Here is a 13290-nt window from a genome sequence, read left to right on the forward strand (position 1 = left end):
CCAGTCTCCAGCCTCTTCCAGGCCTCCTCAGCCTTTGGGTTCAGCATCAAAGCCCCTCCTCCACGGGGTTTCCCCGCTCCCTCCTGTCCCTCCCTCAGGAGGAATAAACGGTTTCTTTTCAATGCCCTCTCTGTGGAAGCACTTCTTCCACCCCAGACCGAGGGGGACCCCGTTTTCCCTATTTCCGCGTCTCCAGGGCCTCGCCTCGTGTCTGCCACCGACTAGGCGTTCAATCAAGGTTTCATCAATGAACGCACCTTGAAGATATAACTTTTAAAAGTCGATAAAAGGGCACTTAAGGCGGGATGCGCGGGTAAGAACGCCTTGCACGGCCGCACCGGCAACCACCATCCCGGGAGCTCAGAGGGCGGCGCGGTGCCTCCAGCCTGGGTACCGCCGACCACGCGGCCAACCCTGCGGCAAGAGCCGCCGGCGCGGGGGCGTGCCCGGGGGCGTGGCCCGGGCGCGGGGGTTTCCGCGCCGGGGGCGCGTCCGGCGGGGGCGCGGGAGGAGCTTCCGCCGCGAGGGGGCGGGGCGGGCGCGCCGAGTCCTCTGACGGCCCCAGCCGGGGAATTTCAATTTGAAACCGAGCGGAGGGAGGCGGCGGCGCGGCGGCCCGGCGGCTGGGGCTGGAGCGGGACGGGTCCCGCGGCGAGCGAGCTCGTGGCGTGCGGCGTCCGGGTGAGGAGGCGTGCGGGGCTGCGGCATGGCGGGCGGGCGGGGGCCCCGGGCCGAGCGACGGGTCCCTGCGGAGCTGCAGGGGCGGCTCAGACTTTCCCTCTGGCTGCAGCTGGGAAGCCGATCCCGGGCAGGAAGCGGTGGCGGGACGGTCCCAGCGGGGGGGAGGGTGGCCGGCTTTGGGATCCTGTGCGGCTCCCTCTCTCCTCTCCGCCCCCTCGCTGCCGGACCCCCTTCCCGCCCCGGGGTCCGGTCCCGCTGCTCCAGGCGGCTCCCCGCTTCCCCGCCCCACCGCGGTCCCCGCTGCCCGTTTCCCGGGAGCCAGGAGCGGTGGGGGCGCGGTGAGGACGGCGCCGGCCCGCCGGGGTGCCGGGCTCGGGGTCGCGCGTCCCGGGCCCGCGGGCGGCGGGAGGCGGAATCCGGCTCCATCCCGGGCGCGGCGCCCGCCTGGGGGCGCGGGGCTCCGGGGCCGCGGCGGCGCCCTCTGGGAGGATGGTGTGTGAGAGGAAACGCGGGCGCCGACGCCGCGCCTCCCCGGCCGGCCGCGCGTGGGCACTGAGGGCAGCGGGCGAGGCGGCGCGGCGGCCCCACGCGCCCCGGGTCCGGCCCCACGTCCGCCCTGCGCGCCCCCGCAGCCGCCCGAGGACGCCGGCGCCCGGGCCCCCGGGGGTCCTCACAATCCCGACCCCCAGGCGTCTCCCCGCAGGTGGCCCGTTTTCCTCCCCCGGGGCCGGGGCAGAGGGGTGGGGGCAGTTTTCGGGTTGCTGCGGGGGAAGGACGCGGAGGAGAACAGGACGGAGCGGGCAGGCGTGGAATGCGCGTCCGGGGCCCGGTCCCCAGCCCGCGACGCCGCCCCCGGCAGCCGGGGTGTCTGCGGGCGGGCGCCGGTCATACGCTTCCCGAGATCGCCAGCCTCCGCTGAGCTCTGGGTTTTCGGTGAGGTTGGAAGAGCGCCGGCCTCCAGTCTGTTATTTTGGGAGGGATCTCTGCGTGGAGGATGCCTTAAATCGAATGCCCCGCGACCAGCACCGCTGCCCCTGTTTTTAAGAGCCCTGGGTGGGCAGGAGGGAAGGTGGAACCCAGAGGAGCTGTCGATATATTTTCTGTTTTCCGAATCACATCTTTCCCTCAGTTTCTTGAAGTTCTTGCATCTGAAATGGCATGTGTGTGCCAGGCGTCTTGTTCTTCTTGTTATTAAGTTTTTTTTTTTTTTTTTTTAAATTTAAGTGACTCTTCCAGTTTTTCCTTTATTCTTCCATTTTCTTCAGTTCCCTCTTCATTTCTCCTCTTGTTCTTTTTTCTTTTTTCACCGGAATCCATTATCTCTCTATTCTCCATTTATAGTACTGTATTGAGAATTAGAATTCTGGACTGTATCCTATCACACTTCCCCTGGGGTTTTAGCACTCGAGGGAAATTGAGTCAATTTCTTGACCTCAGGAGCCGGGATTTAGAGTTCTGAGGCTTTGAACAGGTTTTACTGGGGAACGAATGGCACTGAATCTTATGCCGTTTCCGTTTGCAGGCTCTTCGCTGTGAGAAATCACTGGGTCGCTGTTGCAGCCACAGATGGGGCTGCATGGCAATGCAATCCTGGATTGTGATAAGGGCCAACCGAGTACATCCATCAGGCTGACACAACTTTTAAAGAGCTAAGCTGTGTCACCTGTCAGAGCTCGAGTGATCAGTTCTATAATTCAATTTGAAACCACCATCCAACCTCAGATATCTGCACTTTGGGGCTTATTGGAGAACTGTGCAAGTGATAATGGCTTGGAACAATGGCATGGATTTAGGGCTAATTTAATCCTGTCCTGTCTTGTTCACTTCTTGGGCAGAATTCCCGCTGAAGTCAGTAGTGGTCTTGTGTGCAGAAGGACTGCTAAGAACAAGAGGCTGCTCATTTAGAGTAACGGGAGGGGACAGTTTCTTTTCTTTTAAAACATCCGTCTTTAAGAAAGACCTAGTCATAACAGTTCTTTAATTTTTTACCTCTAGTCCAAGTAGTTAGAGCACTGTGTGCAAAGACCTTCAAGAGAAAATAGGTGGGTGAGTTGAGCCCCCAGCCTCAAATTCTTGATATCTAAATTGGATGAGAATTGCTTAAAATGATTAAAAGTGATAAAAAACATCATTTAACAAAGCTAGGATTTCGGTAAAATTATTACCAACTTGTGTAAAAAATTTAAACAGCTATGGAATATTTTCAGCTGGGTATGTGTATTAAATTGGGTGTGTATACAACTGGATTCGCATATTAAAATCTGAAATTTAATTTCAAGTAGAAAGAAGCAGATTTGCAGATTTAGGGGACTTGTCTGAAGAGGGACCCACCAAAAAATACCTATGCAAATATAAAACCAGGATATTCAGATGGCTCCTGCTGTATTTGGAGCCATAGCTTTTGGTAGTTTGTGGATGTACAGGTGTTAATGACCCTCTGGGCCCACCATTAGATTTCGAAACACTCAGAGGTTTCCACGTTAGCTTTGTGCTGATGTGAGTTGGTGATCTTGTTAGGTCTTTTGCTTGTTAATGTAACGTTCTTGTGGTTTACCCTTTCCAAATTACCAGTTCTGAAGAATTGAGTTTAGAAAACCTATCCAGTTGCCAGATTTTAAAAATAGATTTTTAAAAATCAGAACCATGCCCACATGTACCACCCAACCACTTGCTTTCAACTAAAAATATTTGCTAAGATGACAAAGCCGTCCTCAACCAAAATATTTATTGGTAAAATTACTCTGTAATTAGTAATATTGTATAGTTATGTTTAACATCAGGTTTTGCTCTGAATCACCACTCTCACATTACTGTGGCTAGATAACTACAAAGGTTCTATCTTTGCCATTTTATTTAGGAATGTGGGGTTTATATTTTATATAGCAGAATGCTAAATACTTTGAAGGTTTGACTTTGTTTCTGTTTCCACAGGAAAGTATGGGCTTTTTTCTTTGCTTTTGTACTGAAGTAGTCTAAAAGCTGTGTGAAGAATTTTGGAAAAGTATGAATTGCTAGTATTTCTGTGAGGCAATAAAATAGTTTATAGGGATCAATACTGCTGAGAGTCAAATTTTGCAGGTCTAAAGTCTGTATTGTGTACACGGAGAAAACAAAGGAAACGTTCTGTGTCCCCCACCCCACCTTTATTTAGAAACGTTTCCAGTGGCCTTGTTTGCTTTTTCAGATTCGGAATTACTGTACCTAACCACTGGGTGCCCTTACAGATTTAAAAGCCTCAAGTCAATGTTTATGCTGGCCTCAGTAGTCAGCAAATACGAGCCAAACCCTAATTTACTGCCCTTTTATAGAATCCTGGAGTCTCAGGGCTGGACCCTTAGGAGTCAGCAAATCCACTTTCAGCCCTTGTTGTCTTCCCCCAACACACAGGCATTTCCAGCCTCTTTGGAAGGCCTGAATTAATAGAAGGTTTGTATATGGTCCGCCCACAGATTCCAGACAGAGCATCCTTTGGGAATGCCATGTTTTGGCACAGACCAGCAAGTTGATATTCATAAGATTTCTATCATTCCTCAGACTGGGCAGTGCCCCAGACTTAAAATCTAAAATGGAGTCAGTGCCTGTTATCATTAACTTTAGGAGGATGGCCTCCAATTATGAATTCTATAGTTATTTGGAAGTTACAGGTAAGCCATAAAGGAAAGAAAGAAATCATCTCCAATATCAGCTAGAATAACTGATAGTGATAGCCAGTGCTTTTTAGTTTTTTTTCCTATGAAATGTGTGTGTGTGTCTATGTTGTATGAGACAAGGCATATGTGCTGTATATATGTGTTATGTGAAGCACCTATAACATTGTTGGTAGTTAATAAATTTAATGACTCAGTTTGTTGAACCTTTATAAAATATATTGGATGTGCTTTTAGTGAAGATTCTTTGCAAGTTGGAGTTGATGTAGAACCTGGTACTATTTCCTGTAGGAATGTCACTTAGGGAACATTTCATGTAGAGGGTTTGCTTTTCTTACTACTGGATATTGTTTCCCCTTGTTTTGTGTTGGCTTGAAATCTGTGTGGCTTTCTTAAATGCGTGTTTTTCACGTCTAGAAGGGTAGATAATCTATACATTATTTCCCTAAATATCTAGTGTTCGAGATAGTATTTATTTTAATGAAAATTTCAGTGGTTTTTCCCAATTTTCTCACTTTTAAAGTGATGTCTCTTACTCCTTAGTAGAGGAATAGACTTCGTGTGGCCTGTAAGTGCATTCATACTCCTTCTGGATTTTTTTTTCAAAGATTGAAATTGGGCTACTTTCATAGTCTCAGTTAGTTTCAAAATGGAAATATGTTTTCATTTCACATTCTTTTCTGCGTTTTGGTATTTTTTTACTTTAGCACATGAGACCCATAAAGGTCTAAATGTATATAGATTGCCTCCCAAATAATTTTTATAGTAAAGTGGAATAAATTTGAGGACTAAGAATTATCTTTCTATTCGCTCTGAGAAGCAAATTAAGTAAGGCTTCGCTTTAGGTAGCCAAGCTGACCCTTCACATATGGAACTAAATTTGGCATCACGGGGATGATTTTAGTTCTTTCCAGGTTAAGAACCAGAGGGGATGGAAAGGGCTTCACGGTGATTTTGTCCCCGTTCATCTGTAGGACCTTGCTGTCTGGGTCAGGTAGGGAAGTTCATTGTATCTAAACAGAATCTTTCATGCCATGATTGAAAAGCCAGTTTTCTCTTGCTTTGCTCTTTTTATGGCCTCACTATTCAGATACTTAAAAGACGTGTCTTACCCTCTAATTGCCTTTTTCCGAGGTAATTGTGATTTTAAAAACTTTTTGTATAGGTCTGGTTACCCACCTCTCTAATCATCTTTTCCAAGCCCTGAATTCAGTTTTCCAGACCTCCTGATGAGCTGCAGAGCTGGACCCACTACCATGATAACCACAGTGCTGAGCCTGATCATATCTCAGTTTTCTCTGTTCTACCAATGTATGTACACATCCCCGTAGCTTGAAGACACTGAATTAGAGTGTGGTTTATGCTCTGCCATAATTCTCAGGTTCTTCTCCTTTCTGTCCAAACAGGCTACTTGTTTTTCACCTTAGATGCATCTACCTGGAGGACAAAAGGAGTGTGGAGATCACCGAGTTCAGACTCTTGAGCTGGGGTGGGGAGTGGGGTTAGTGAGCCAGGTGTCGCCCAGGGTGGGCCTCAGGGGTTTGTGAACTGCCTGAGACTGTAAGTAAAGTGGGGTGGGTGAGTGTGTGTGTCAGAGGGAGAGAGATTTTTGGGAGCAGTTTTTGAAAGGGTTTTGGGAAACAAAAAAGATTGAAAATTGCTGATCTAGTTCAGTTCTTCTTTTTGAGATTAGGAAATCGAAATCTTGTGTTCTTTTTTTTCATGTTACTGTATTGCACTTTCATCATTGATCCACCCCCTTCCTCTTGTGCTTATTTCTATTCAGTTGAATTCTTTTAGTTGACCCCTTTACCCAGTTTTTAAGTTTAAACTGAATTCTGATGTAATCTTGGCCTCTTGCATTCTTACCTGTGAGCCTAATGAATGGGCTTTTATTTCCTCACGAGTTTCTTTGATAGAAATATTGATTAGAAAGGATCTGTAACAAGGCCACACTGTTAGGGGCTGGGTAGATTGCCACTTAGGCCAGTGTGACCTTGGGTAAATTATTTCTCAAAGGCTCGGTTTCCTTGTCTTTAGGGTTAACACTCATAACCTACCTCCTAGAGTTATGTGAGGATTAAATGAGCCGCTGCTTATAAAATGTTTCACATAGTGCCTGGCGTCTGTGAAAACTGTTAGGTTAAGAAAAGACCTAGTGGGCTGCTTGTGAATATGTGGTAAGCAGCTTTTTTGCAGTGGTCAGGAATTGTTATCTGTGTGGAAGTACAGTCTTTGATATGAAACTGTCATTTCCTGTGGTGATCACAAGTTAAAACCACTTTTTAACAATTTCAGTACCGTATCTCTAGAGTTTTTGAACTTGTAGAAAACTTTGTCCTAACAAACCATCTGCCTTTTTTGGTCGTGTACAAAAGAGCATACATATATATACCGCAAAGCTGTTTGGCTCTAGTTTCAATAACCCAGGGAGAATGTAGTCTTTTTTGTTGTGTTGCCAGAGCTAACCGATGCTGAGTGTAAAATTTGTGTGCTATATTATAACTTCCGTAAGCTTGTTGGAAGAAAGCTGTTAGTGAAGTTTTTATTGCTGGTGTTTAAATCTCTGCATGTGGTGTTAAAATGTGACCTTTGTGAATCCAGTACGTCTTTTTGTACGTGAAGTAGACCTGCAGGCGTGTTTTCCTTCAACTTATGCTAACTTTTAGTTGCCAACAGTAAGAAAGCAGGAGGTTTCACATAAATATCTTTATTTTAGGCTTCTCTGGGAAAATTGGAGGATCTTGGGAAACACTGGGCCCACGCTTCTCCATTGCAACAACCATGAGCTAGACCTTAGTAGTTCCTGCCCCATCTGGCACGGGTCACCCTTTCCCTACTGTGCCGAAGTCTCTCCCGTTCCTTTTCTTACCTGTAGACCTTGTCATTCATTTGCATTAGATGTCTGGCTCCTTTAGACTGTTGAGTTTGCATCTCTTTAACTAAATATCAATTAAAAGATGCAAAAGAGCCTAGGTAATGTGTGACCTTCACGTAGGTGTTCCTGCCAGGGGGTGCTTTTCTATTCCTTGGGGCAGCGGTCCTTTCCCGCTTCTCCCTTTGTGAAGGCTGACCTTTGGGTCGCTACCATTCGTAGTTTATGGAGCCCATTAATCAGTGCTCAGCACGCAGTAGGCCCTTAGTGACATGTGGAAAGAATGCTCTTTCTAGTTTCTTCCTAGACTTCGTGACTCACTGCTCATAAACAGATCGCTTGTTCTCTGAAGCCTAGTGTCACGCCACGGCAGCCCATAGCTGTACCTTATTTGTATATTATTTGGCTTTTTTTTTCATTTCATTCTTTAATATTTTACCGTGTATCTCTAGAAGATAACTTTTTTATAAACATACCTGGACTACCATCATTACACTAAAAACTCCCTAATATCGAATATCCAATTGTTGGTATTCAAATCTCCAATTATCTCAAGTAGCAATTTTTAAAAAAAATTGAGATATTATTGGCATATAAAATTATATTAGTTTCAGGTATACAACATAATGATTTGGTATTTTTATATATTGCAGAATCATCACCACAATAAATCTATTAATAAGTCTAACATCCATCACCACATATAATTACGGATTTTTTTTCTCCTGATGAGAACTTTTAAGATCTATTTTCTTAGCAAATTTCAAATATACGATACAGTATTATTAACTATAGTCACCATGCTGTGTATTATATCCCCAGAACTTGTTTATTTTATGTCTGAAAGTTTGTGCCTTTTGAGCCCCTTTACCTATTTTGCCTACTCCCTGACTGCCTGCCTCTGGCAACCACCAGTCTGTTCTCTGTATCTCAAGTATCAGTTTTTGACAAAAATTATTTGACTCGAGATCCAGATAAAATCTGCACATTATGATTGGTTGATATATCTTTAAACACTAATAAGCTGTAGTTTCCCCTTCATCTCTTATTTTTCTTTGCAGTTTATTTGTTGAAGAAACCCAATTGGTTGTTCTATATGGTTTCCCGCAGCCTGAATTTTGCTGATTTCAACTCTGTAGTGTAGTTAACGTGTTCCTCTGTCCTCTGTGTTTTCTTTGAATTGGTAGTTGGATCTGGAGACTTGGTCTGATTCAATTTCTTTTTTCCTTTTCTTTTTTCGTCGTGGGGTGGGTAGGATTCCTCCCGAGGAAGCTAGGTGTGGGCTTCTGTTTGACACCTCTTGCTGGCTTTGCCTCCAGCCTCCATCCTGGCTGCAGGTGCTCTCACATCAGCCCCTTTGTCGTCTGCTTGACCTGTGCTGGACAAGGGCACCTTATGCTGGTGGATTGGCTTTGTTCTACGTTCCATTTTAAGTAATCCAATAAGGCCAGAAGCATTGATAATCGATAAATGTGAAAAATGAAGAAAAATAACTATTTTGGAGCATAGACTATAAGCCAGGTACTGTAGCTGGTGCTTTACACGTTAGTATCCCCATCCTTACCGCAGCATCTGGAACGTGGTCTGCAGCTCATTTTACAGGTGAAAAACCGAGGCTTAAAAATGGAATAAGTTGCTCAAGGGCACCCAGCTTGTGTGCTGCTAAAAATTCTGTGTCTTCTGCTGGAGAGGGAGGGCCAGTTATTGCTTTTAATTGCTTGATGCTATTATCCTGTAGAATTGAAATTTTTAGGAATTTGTTGGCATCTACAGCATCTGATTATTATAAAAGACAAGCTTGTTTCCTAACTGGTTTTCCGCCTCCTGGTTTTCTTTTGTAAAGGTGTGATTATGCGGCTGACTGAGTATGTACTGCTTTTCATTGTGTAAGTCTCCAGTCATGCTGGAATTGGGAGTACGCCTCATCTTGTTTTTCACGTTAGTATAACGTTTCCAGTCTGATGTTTCAACATAAGAAAAACACCAGAGTACAAAACACATCAGAATAAAATGTGGCTTGCCCCCTCAGTTCTTGTCGTTCAGGCGGTGTTATACTTTTTGCCATTTCATTTACAGTGCAAAGGGCATTCCCTAGGGTGCTCGGATCTGGTTTAGAAAGTGAGGTGCTACTACGAGGATTATTAGGAAAAGTAGCAGATCCCTGCCCAAACTCCCTTCATGACAGATTTCTGCTCCCCAGAGGCAGCCGCTTTCAGTCCTTTTGGTTTTATTATCCGATGTGTTTTGTCTAAATAACACAATTCTCTTGGTTTTTGATTTTTGCATTTTATCTAAAATTATTATCTAATAATAGCTGTTGACCTTCTACCCTGGTTGGAGTTAGCCTCCTTTCCTAACTCCCTCTTCCCACTCACAGACCCACACTCCTGCCTCGTCCACAGCACACGGAGGCCACAGCGAAGCCATGTAAACTGCTTTGATTGCAGGTACTTTCTTTTACAACTTTTTGTTTTATCCTGAAGTTATTTGCCTTATCTTTTTCCTTATTTGCATAGTTTTCTTTGTACCATCCTAATTTAGCCCTAAACTGTGTTGAAAACTATATTGACAACCATTTTCTTTTTTTCTTGGAGACCTCCTTCCTAGGCCCTCCATCCTCCTGGACTGGTTTCTTTCTAGAACAGCAATATTCTGGGAATTCCCTGTGCCTCTCTTGCTGGGCTCCCAGGTTCCTGGGCTCCCTGTGCCTGTCTTAACTCTTACCTTACATGAGTACATCCTTCAGTAGTTTCCCAAGAAGTACAGATAGAAGGTGAATTTCTTGAGGTCTTGCATGTCTTAAAGCAACTTTTTACCACTCTTAAAATGCCTTTCTGTGCTTTCAGTTTGAATGCTTTTATAGTTTGGCTGGGTATAGAATTCTAAGCAACTGATTACTTTCCCTCCGAATTCTGAAGGCATCAGTCACTCTGTTGTATTTCAGCATCCCAGTGTTGCTGTTCAGGAGACTGATGCGATTCTAATTTCTGCTTCTATATGTGTGGCTGGTTTGTTCTCTTTAAAAGTTTTCAGGATTTTCTCTTTGAACTTGATGTTTTGAAATTTCGTGATGGTGTGCCTTGGTGTGGGAGGTTTTTACGCATGTGCTGGGCACTCGCTCAGTGGCCCTTTCAGCTTGGAACTCTTGTCTTTCAGAAATAGTCCTCTGTAATAATTTCTCCCTCTATGTTCTCTGTTCTTTCTGGAGCTCCTACTTTTGGATGTTGCATTTCCTAGACTGACTCTCCAATTTTGTTACTTTTTTCTCTCTGACATCATCACTTTTGTCTTTTTGTTCTGCTTTTTGCTTTTTGGGAAATTTCTTCAACATTTTCTTATAACCTCTTTACTGAATTTCTTTGTTTTCCTATTTTCCAAGCTGTTCCTGGGACACTGAATATTCTTTCTGGTAATGTTGTTTTCTTGTTCCACGTGTGTAGTATCTCCAATCCTGCCTTTCTTGATGTCCCTTTGCACTTGCTTTCCCTCTGTGTGGGTGCTCTTCCCTCCGATACTTGCATGGCTTATTCCCTTAACTCCTTCAGATCTTTGCTTCCCATGATCATTTATTTGAAACTACAGCCCTGCTCCCACCCCAACCCCAGTACACCCTAAATCTCTTCTTTGTCTTTTCTTTCTTCTATCCAGTCATGCCCTACATAACGATGTTTTGGTCCATGAAGGACCGCATATATGATGGGGGTTCTGTAAGATTAGTACCATATAGCTTAGGTGTATAGTCGGCTATGCCATCTAGGTTTGTGTAAATGCTGTAGGAAAGGAAGAAATTTTCCTCTACCCTTCTGGGTTCTTCTGGCTGGTCTAAGAATTAAATTGATATGAGACGGATTAATAGGAGAAAAAGTTTAATAATGTGTACGTGGGAGAAACCCAGAAAAACCAAATAACTTGGCAGAATGGCCAAAGTCCTCGCCTTAAATACCATCCTCAGCTAAAGACAAAGAAGATGTTGGGGGTGGGGAGAGTCAGGGACTTCGAAGGAAAGGAAGGAGATTCAGAGGTGGGTGAAAAACAGCAAATGTTTGGAAAACACGTGTGTGTTTGGCCACACAGAAACAGAACACAGAGCGAGCCCAACAGTCTTCTAGGTTCCTCCCTGTCCCACCACCTAGTTCATGTTATGAGGTGATAGCTCACTTCCTGAGACAGATTTTTGTATCTGAATTCTTTTAGGCAGTTAAGGAGGAGGTAACAAGAAAAAGTTTTCTGAGTCTTTTGTTTCTTGAAAATAATCAGCCTAAAGTAATGTTCATGTTAAAGAGACACATTTTGGGGTGGCAAATTTTGTTCCCCTTCAGTACATTCTTTTTCTTTTTTTTTGCAGGGTAAGATTTGCCCCAAGCTAACCTTACCCTGTTGCCAATCTTCATCCTTTTTTTTTTTTTTCCCTCCCCTCCACCCCCAACAAAGCCCCAGTACGTAGTTGTGTATAGTTGTAAGTTCTTCTGATTCTTGTATGTGAGCCACCTCCACAGCACGGCTACTGACAGACGAATGGTGTAGGTCCACATCTGGGAATTGAACCCAGGCCACCGAAGTGGAGCCCGCTGCACTTTAACCAGTAGGCCATCAGCGCTGGCTCGCCTTTGGTACATTCTTGATGTTCACACAATGACAAAGTTGCCTAACGATGCATTTCTCAGAACATATCAATGCGTTACTGTAGTGTATATTATCATCTGATACATTATATATTTTACTTTTTGTTGATTGACCCTCCACCCACCAAAATGTAAGCTGCGTGAATGCAAATATTTTCATCTATTTTGTTTACTCCAGTATTTCTAGTGCCCAGAACAGTGCCTGGCACAGAGTAGGCACTATGTAAATATTTGGTGATTGAGTAATTGGACCTCCTTGTTTTCTGTATAGCGCCTTACATCTGCCCTCTGTAGGTTCCCTGAGCCCAGAGCCTTTCTTCCTTCAACTTCTCTACAGAGTGAACCTCCTTTCCTCTGGCTGCAAAGGTTTGGAAGGGGTTGGGGGGGAGAGAGAGAGAGTGAGTGAGTATGAGTGTGTGTGTGTGTGTGTGTAGGAGGGGTTTAAATGTTCCTTGTACTTACTTCCAACTGGTCTCCTATTTTCAGCTCTCACCTCAGCCCTCGGTGGTATGTGGAACCTCCAGTTCCTAAGGCTCTCAGGGCTTCTCTGACAATCAGATTGTTTCTTAACAGGCCTCCACCAAAACAGGAATTCAGGTTTCGGCTTCCTCTGCTCTGCTAAGTCAGTTACTTTGCACATCTGTTTTCCATCTTCTAAAATTTTGTTGATATATGTCATATGCTGGCCTGTCCCCTCCCGTTTTTTTGTTTTTGTGGATTTGTTCCTTTTTTTTTTAATTTCCTTACTGTCATTTTAGTGTGGTTTTGAGAGAGAGCAGAAATTAACTCATGTTCAACCCACTGATTTTAGGGTTTTAAATTGATAAAAATAACATTCCCAAGATTACTGTGGTACTCACAATTTGGTAAGGACTGCAGCCATAATAAAATTGTCCTTTTTTTTTTATCATACCAGATGCTGCATTGAACTTCAGTTATATATAGAGAGAGAGAGAAAAAAATCAGGCGATTGAGTCGACATCTAGGGTGGATGGGAATGGATGACTGATACATCATTGAACCAGAAGGTGCTTCCCAGGAAGAGTTCAGCAAATGTATTATATTTTTTTCCTGTGATATTTCAAGGATTAGTTCAGTACAAGCATACAAATCTTATAATACATACTTGAACTAGATTTAAAAATACACAATAAAAACAAATTTGGTGAATATGTATCAGAAATGGCAACTTTATAGAGTTTAATGAATATCTTAGTTTGTCTTTAGACTGACACATGGTTTTCATACATAAATTTAAATATTCTTTGACTGTTGGCTTAGTGTTAGAGGAACCTTTGAACTCATGTAGGTTCTGTTAAATACTTTTAGGGTGAAAAATTTCATTACTAGGGAATAAATAGGGAGTGGGAATTACGTTAATGTGAAGATATACACATTAGGGATTTTTGTGTATGGGTTTGGTGAAAGTGAAACAAAAATGGAGGTTCTGAATAAGGTGGTGGCT

General features: G+C 44.2%; 2 protein-coding genes across 21 annotated transcripts in view; one reads left to right on the top strand and one right to left on the bottom strand.

Moving 5' to 3' along the window:
- Positions 1–295: 295 nt before the first annotated feature.
- LOC131420317 (basic proline-rich protein-like) lies at positions 296–1570 on the bottom strand. The gene is made up of 2 exons (XM_058566161.1): positions 1444–1570; positions 296–1350 (listed from the first exon to the last, which is right to left on the bottom strand). Exons 1-2 carry the CDS (start codon positions 1568–1570, stop codon positions 296–298), a joined length of 1182 nt encoding a protein of 393 aa, XP_058422144.1.
- EPB41L2 (erythrocyte membrane protein band 4.1 like 2) overlaps positions 596–13290 on the top strand; it is a 220045-nt gene continuing 207350 nt past the window's right edge. For 12 of the 20 annotated variants that reach the window (XM_058566278.1, XM_058566274.1, XM_058566284.1 and 9 more), the window contains exon 1: positions 596–681. The gene's annotated coding sequence lies outside the window, so the exon portion shown is untranslated. Of the gene's footprint in view, positions 682–9592; positions 9651–13290 lie in introns of those variants that run through there. The other 8 variants (XM_058566291.1, XM_058566290.1, XM_058566292.1 and 5 more) reach the window with 2 other exon arrangements.

This window comes from Diceros bicornis, chromosome 23 (genome assembly GCF_020826845.1).
Source record: "Diceros bicornis minor isolate mBicDic1 chromosome 23, mDicBic1.mat.cur, whole genome shotgun sequence".
Classification (NCBI taxonomy): Eukaryota; Metazoa; Chordata; class Mammalia; order Perissodactyla; family Rhinocerotidae; genus Diceros; species Diceros bicornis.

What these genes read in the sequence shown, in the direction of transcription:
- LOC131420317 (XM_058566161.1), bottom strand. Translation starts at nt 1,570, where the DNA reads ATGACCGGCGCCCGCCCGCAGACACCCCGGCTGCCGGGGGCGGCGTCG. An exon ending in CTCCGCGTCCTTCCCCCGCA is followed by an intron (nt 1,351 to 1,443) that starts GCAACCCGAAAA and finishes CGGGATTGTGAG; the next exon opens with GACCCCCGGGGGCCCGGGCG.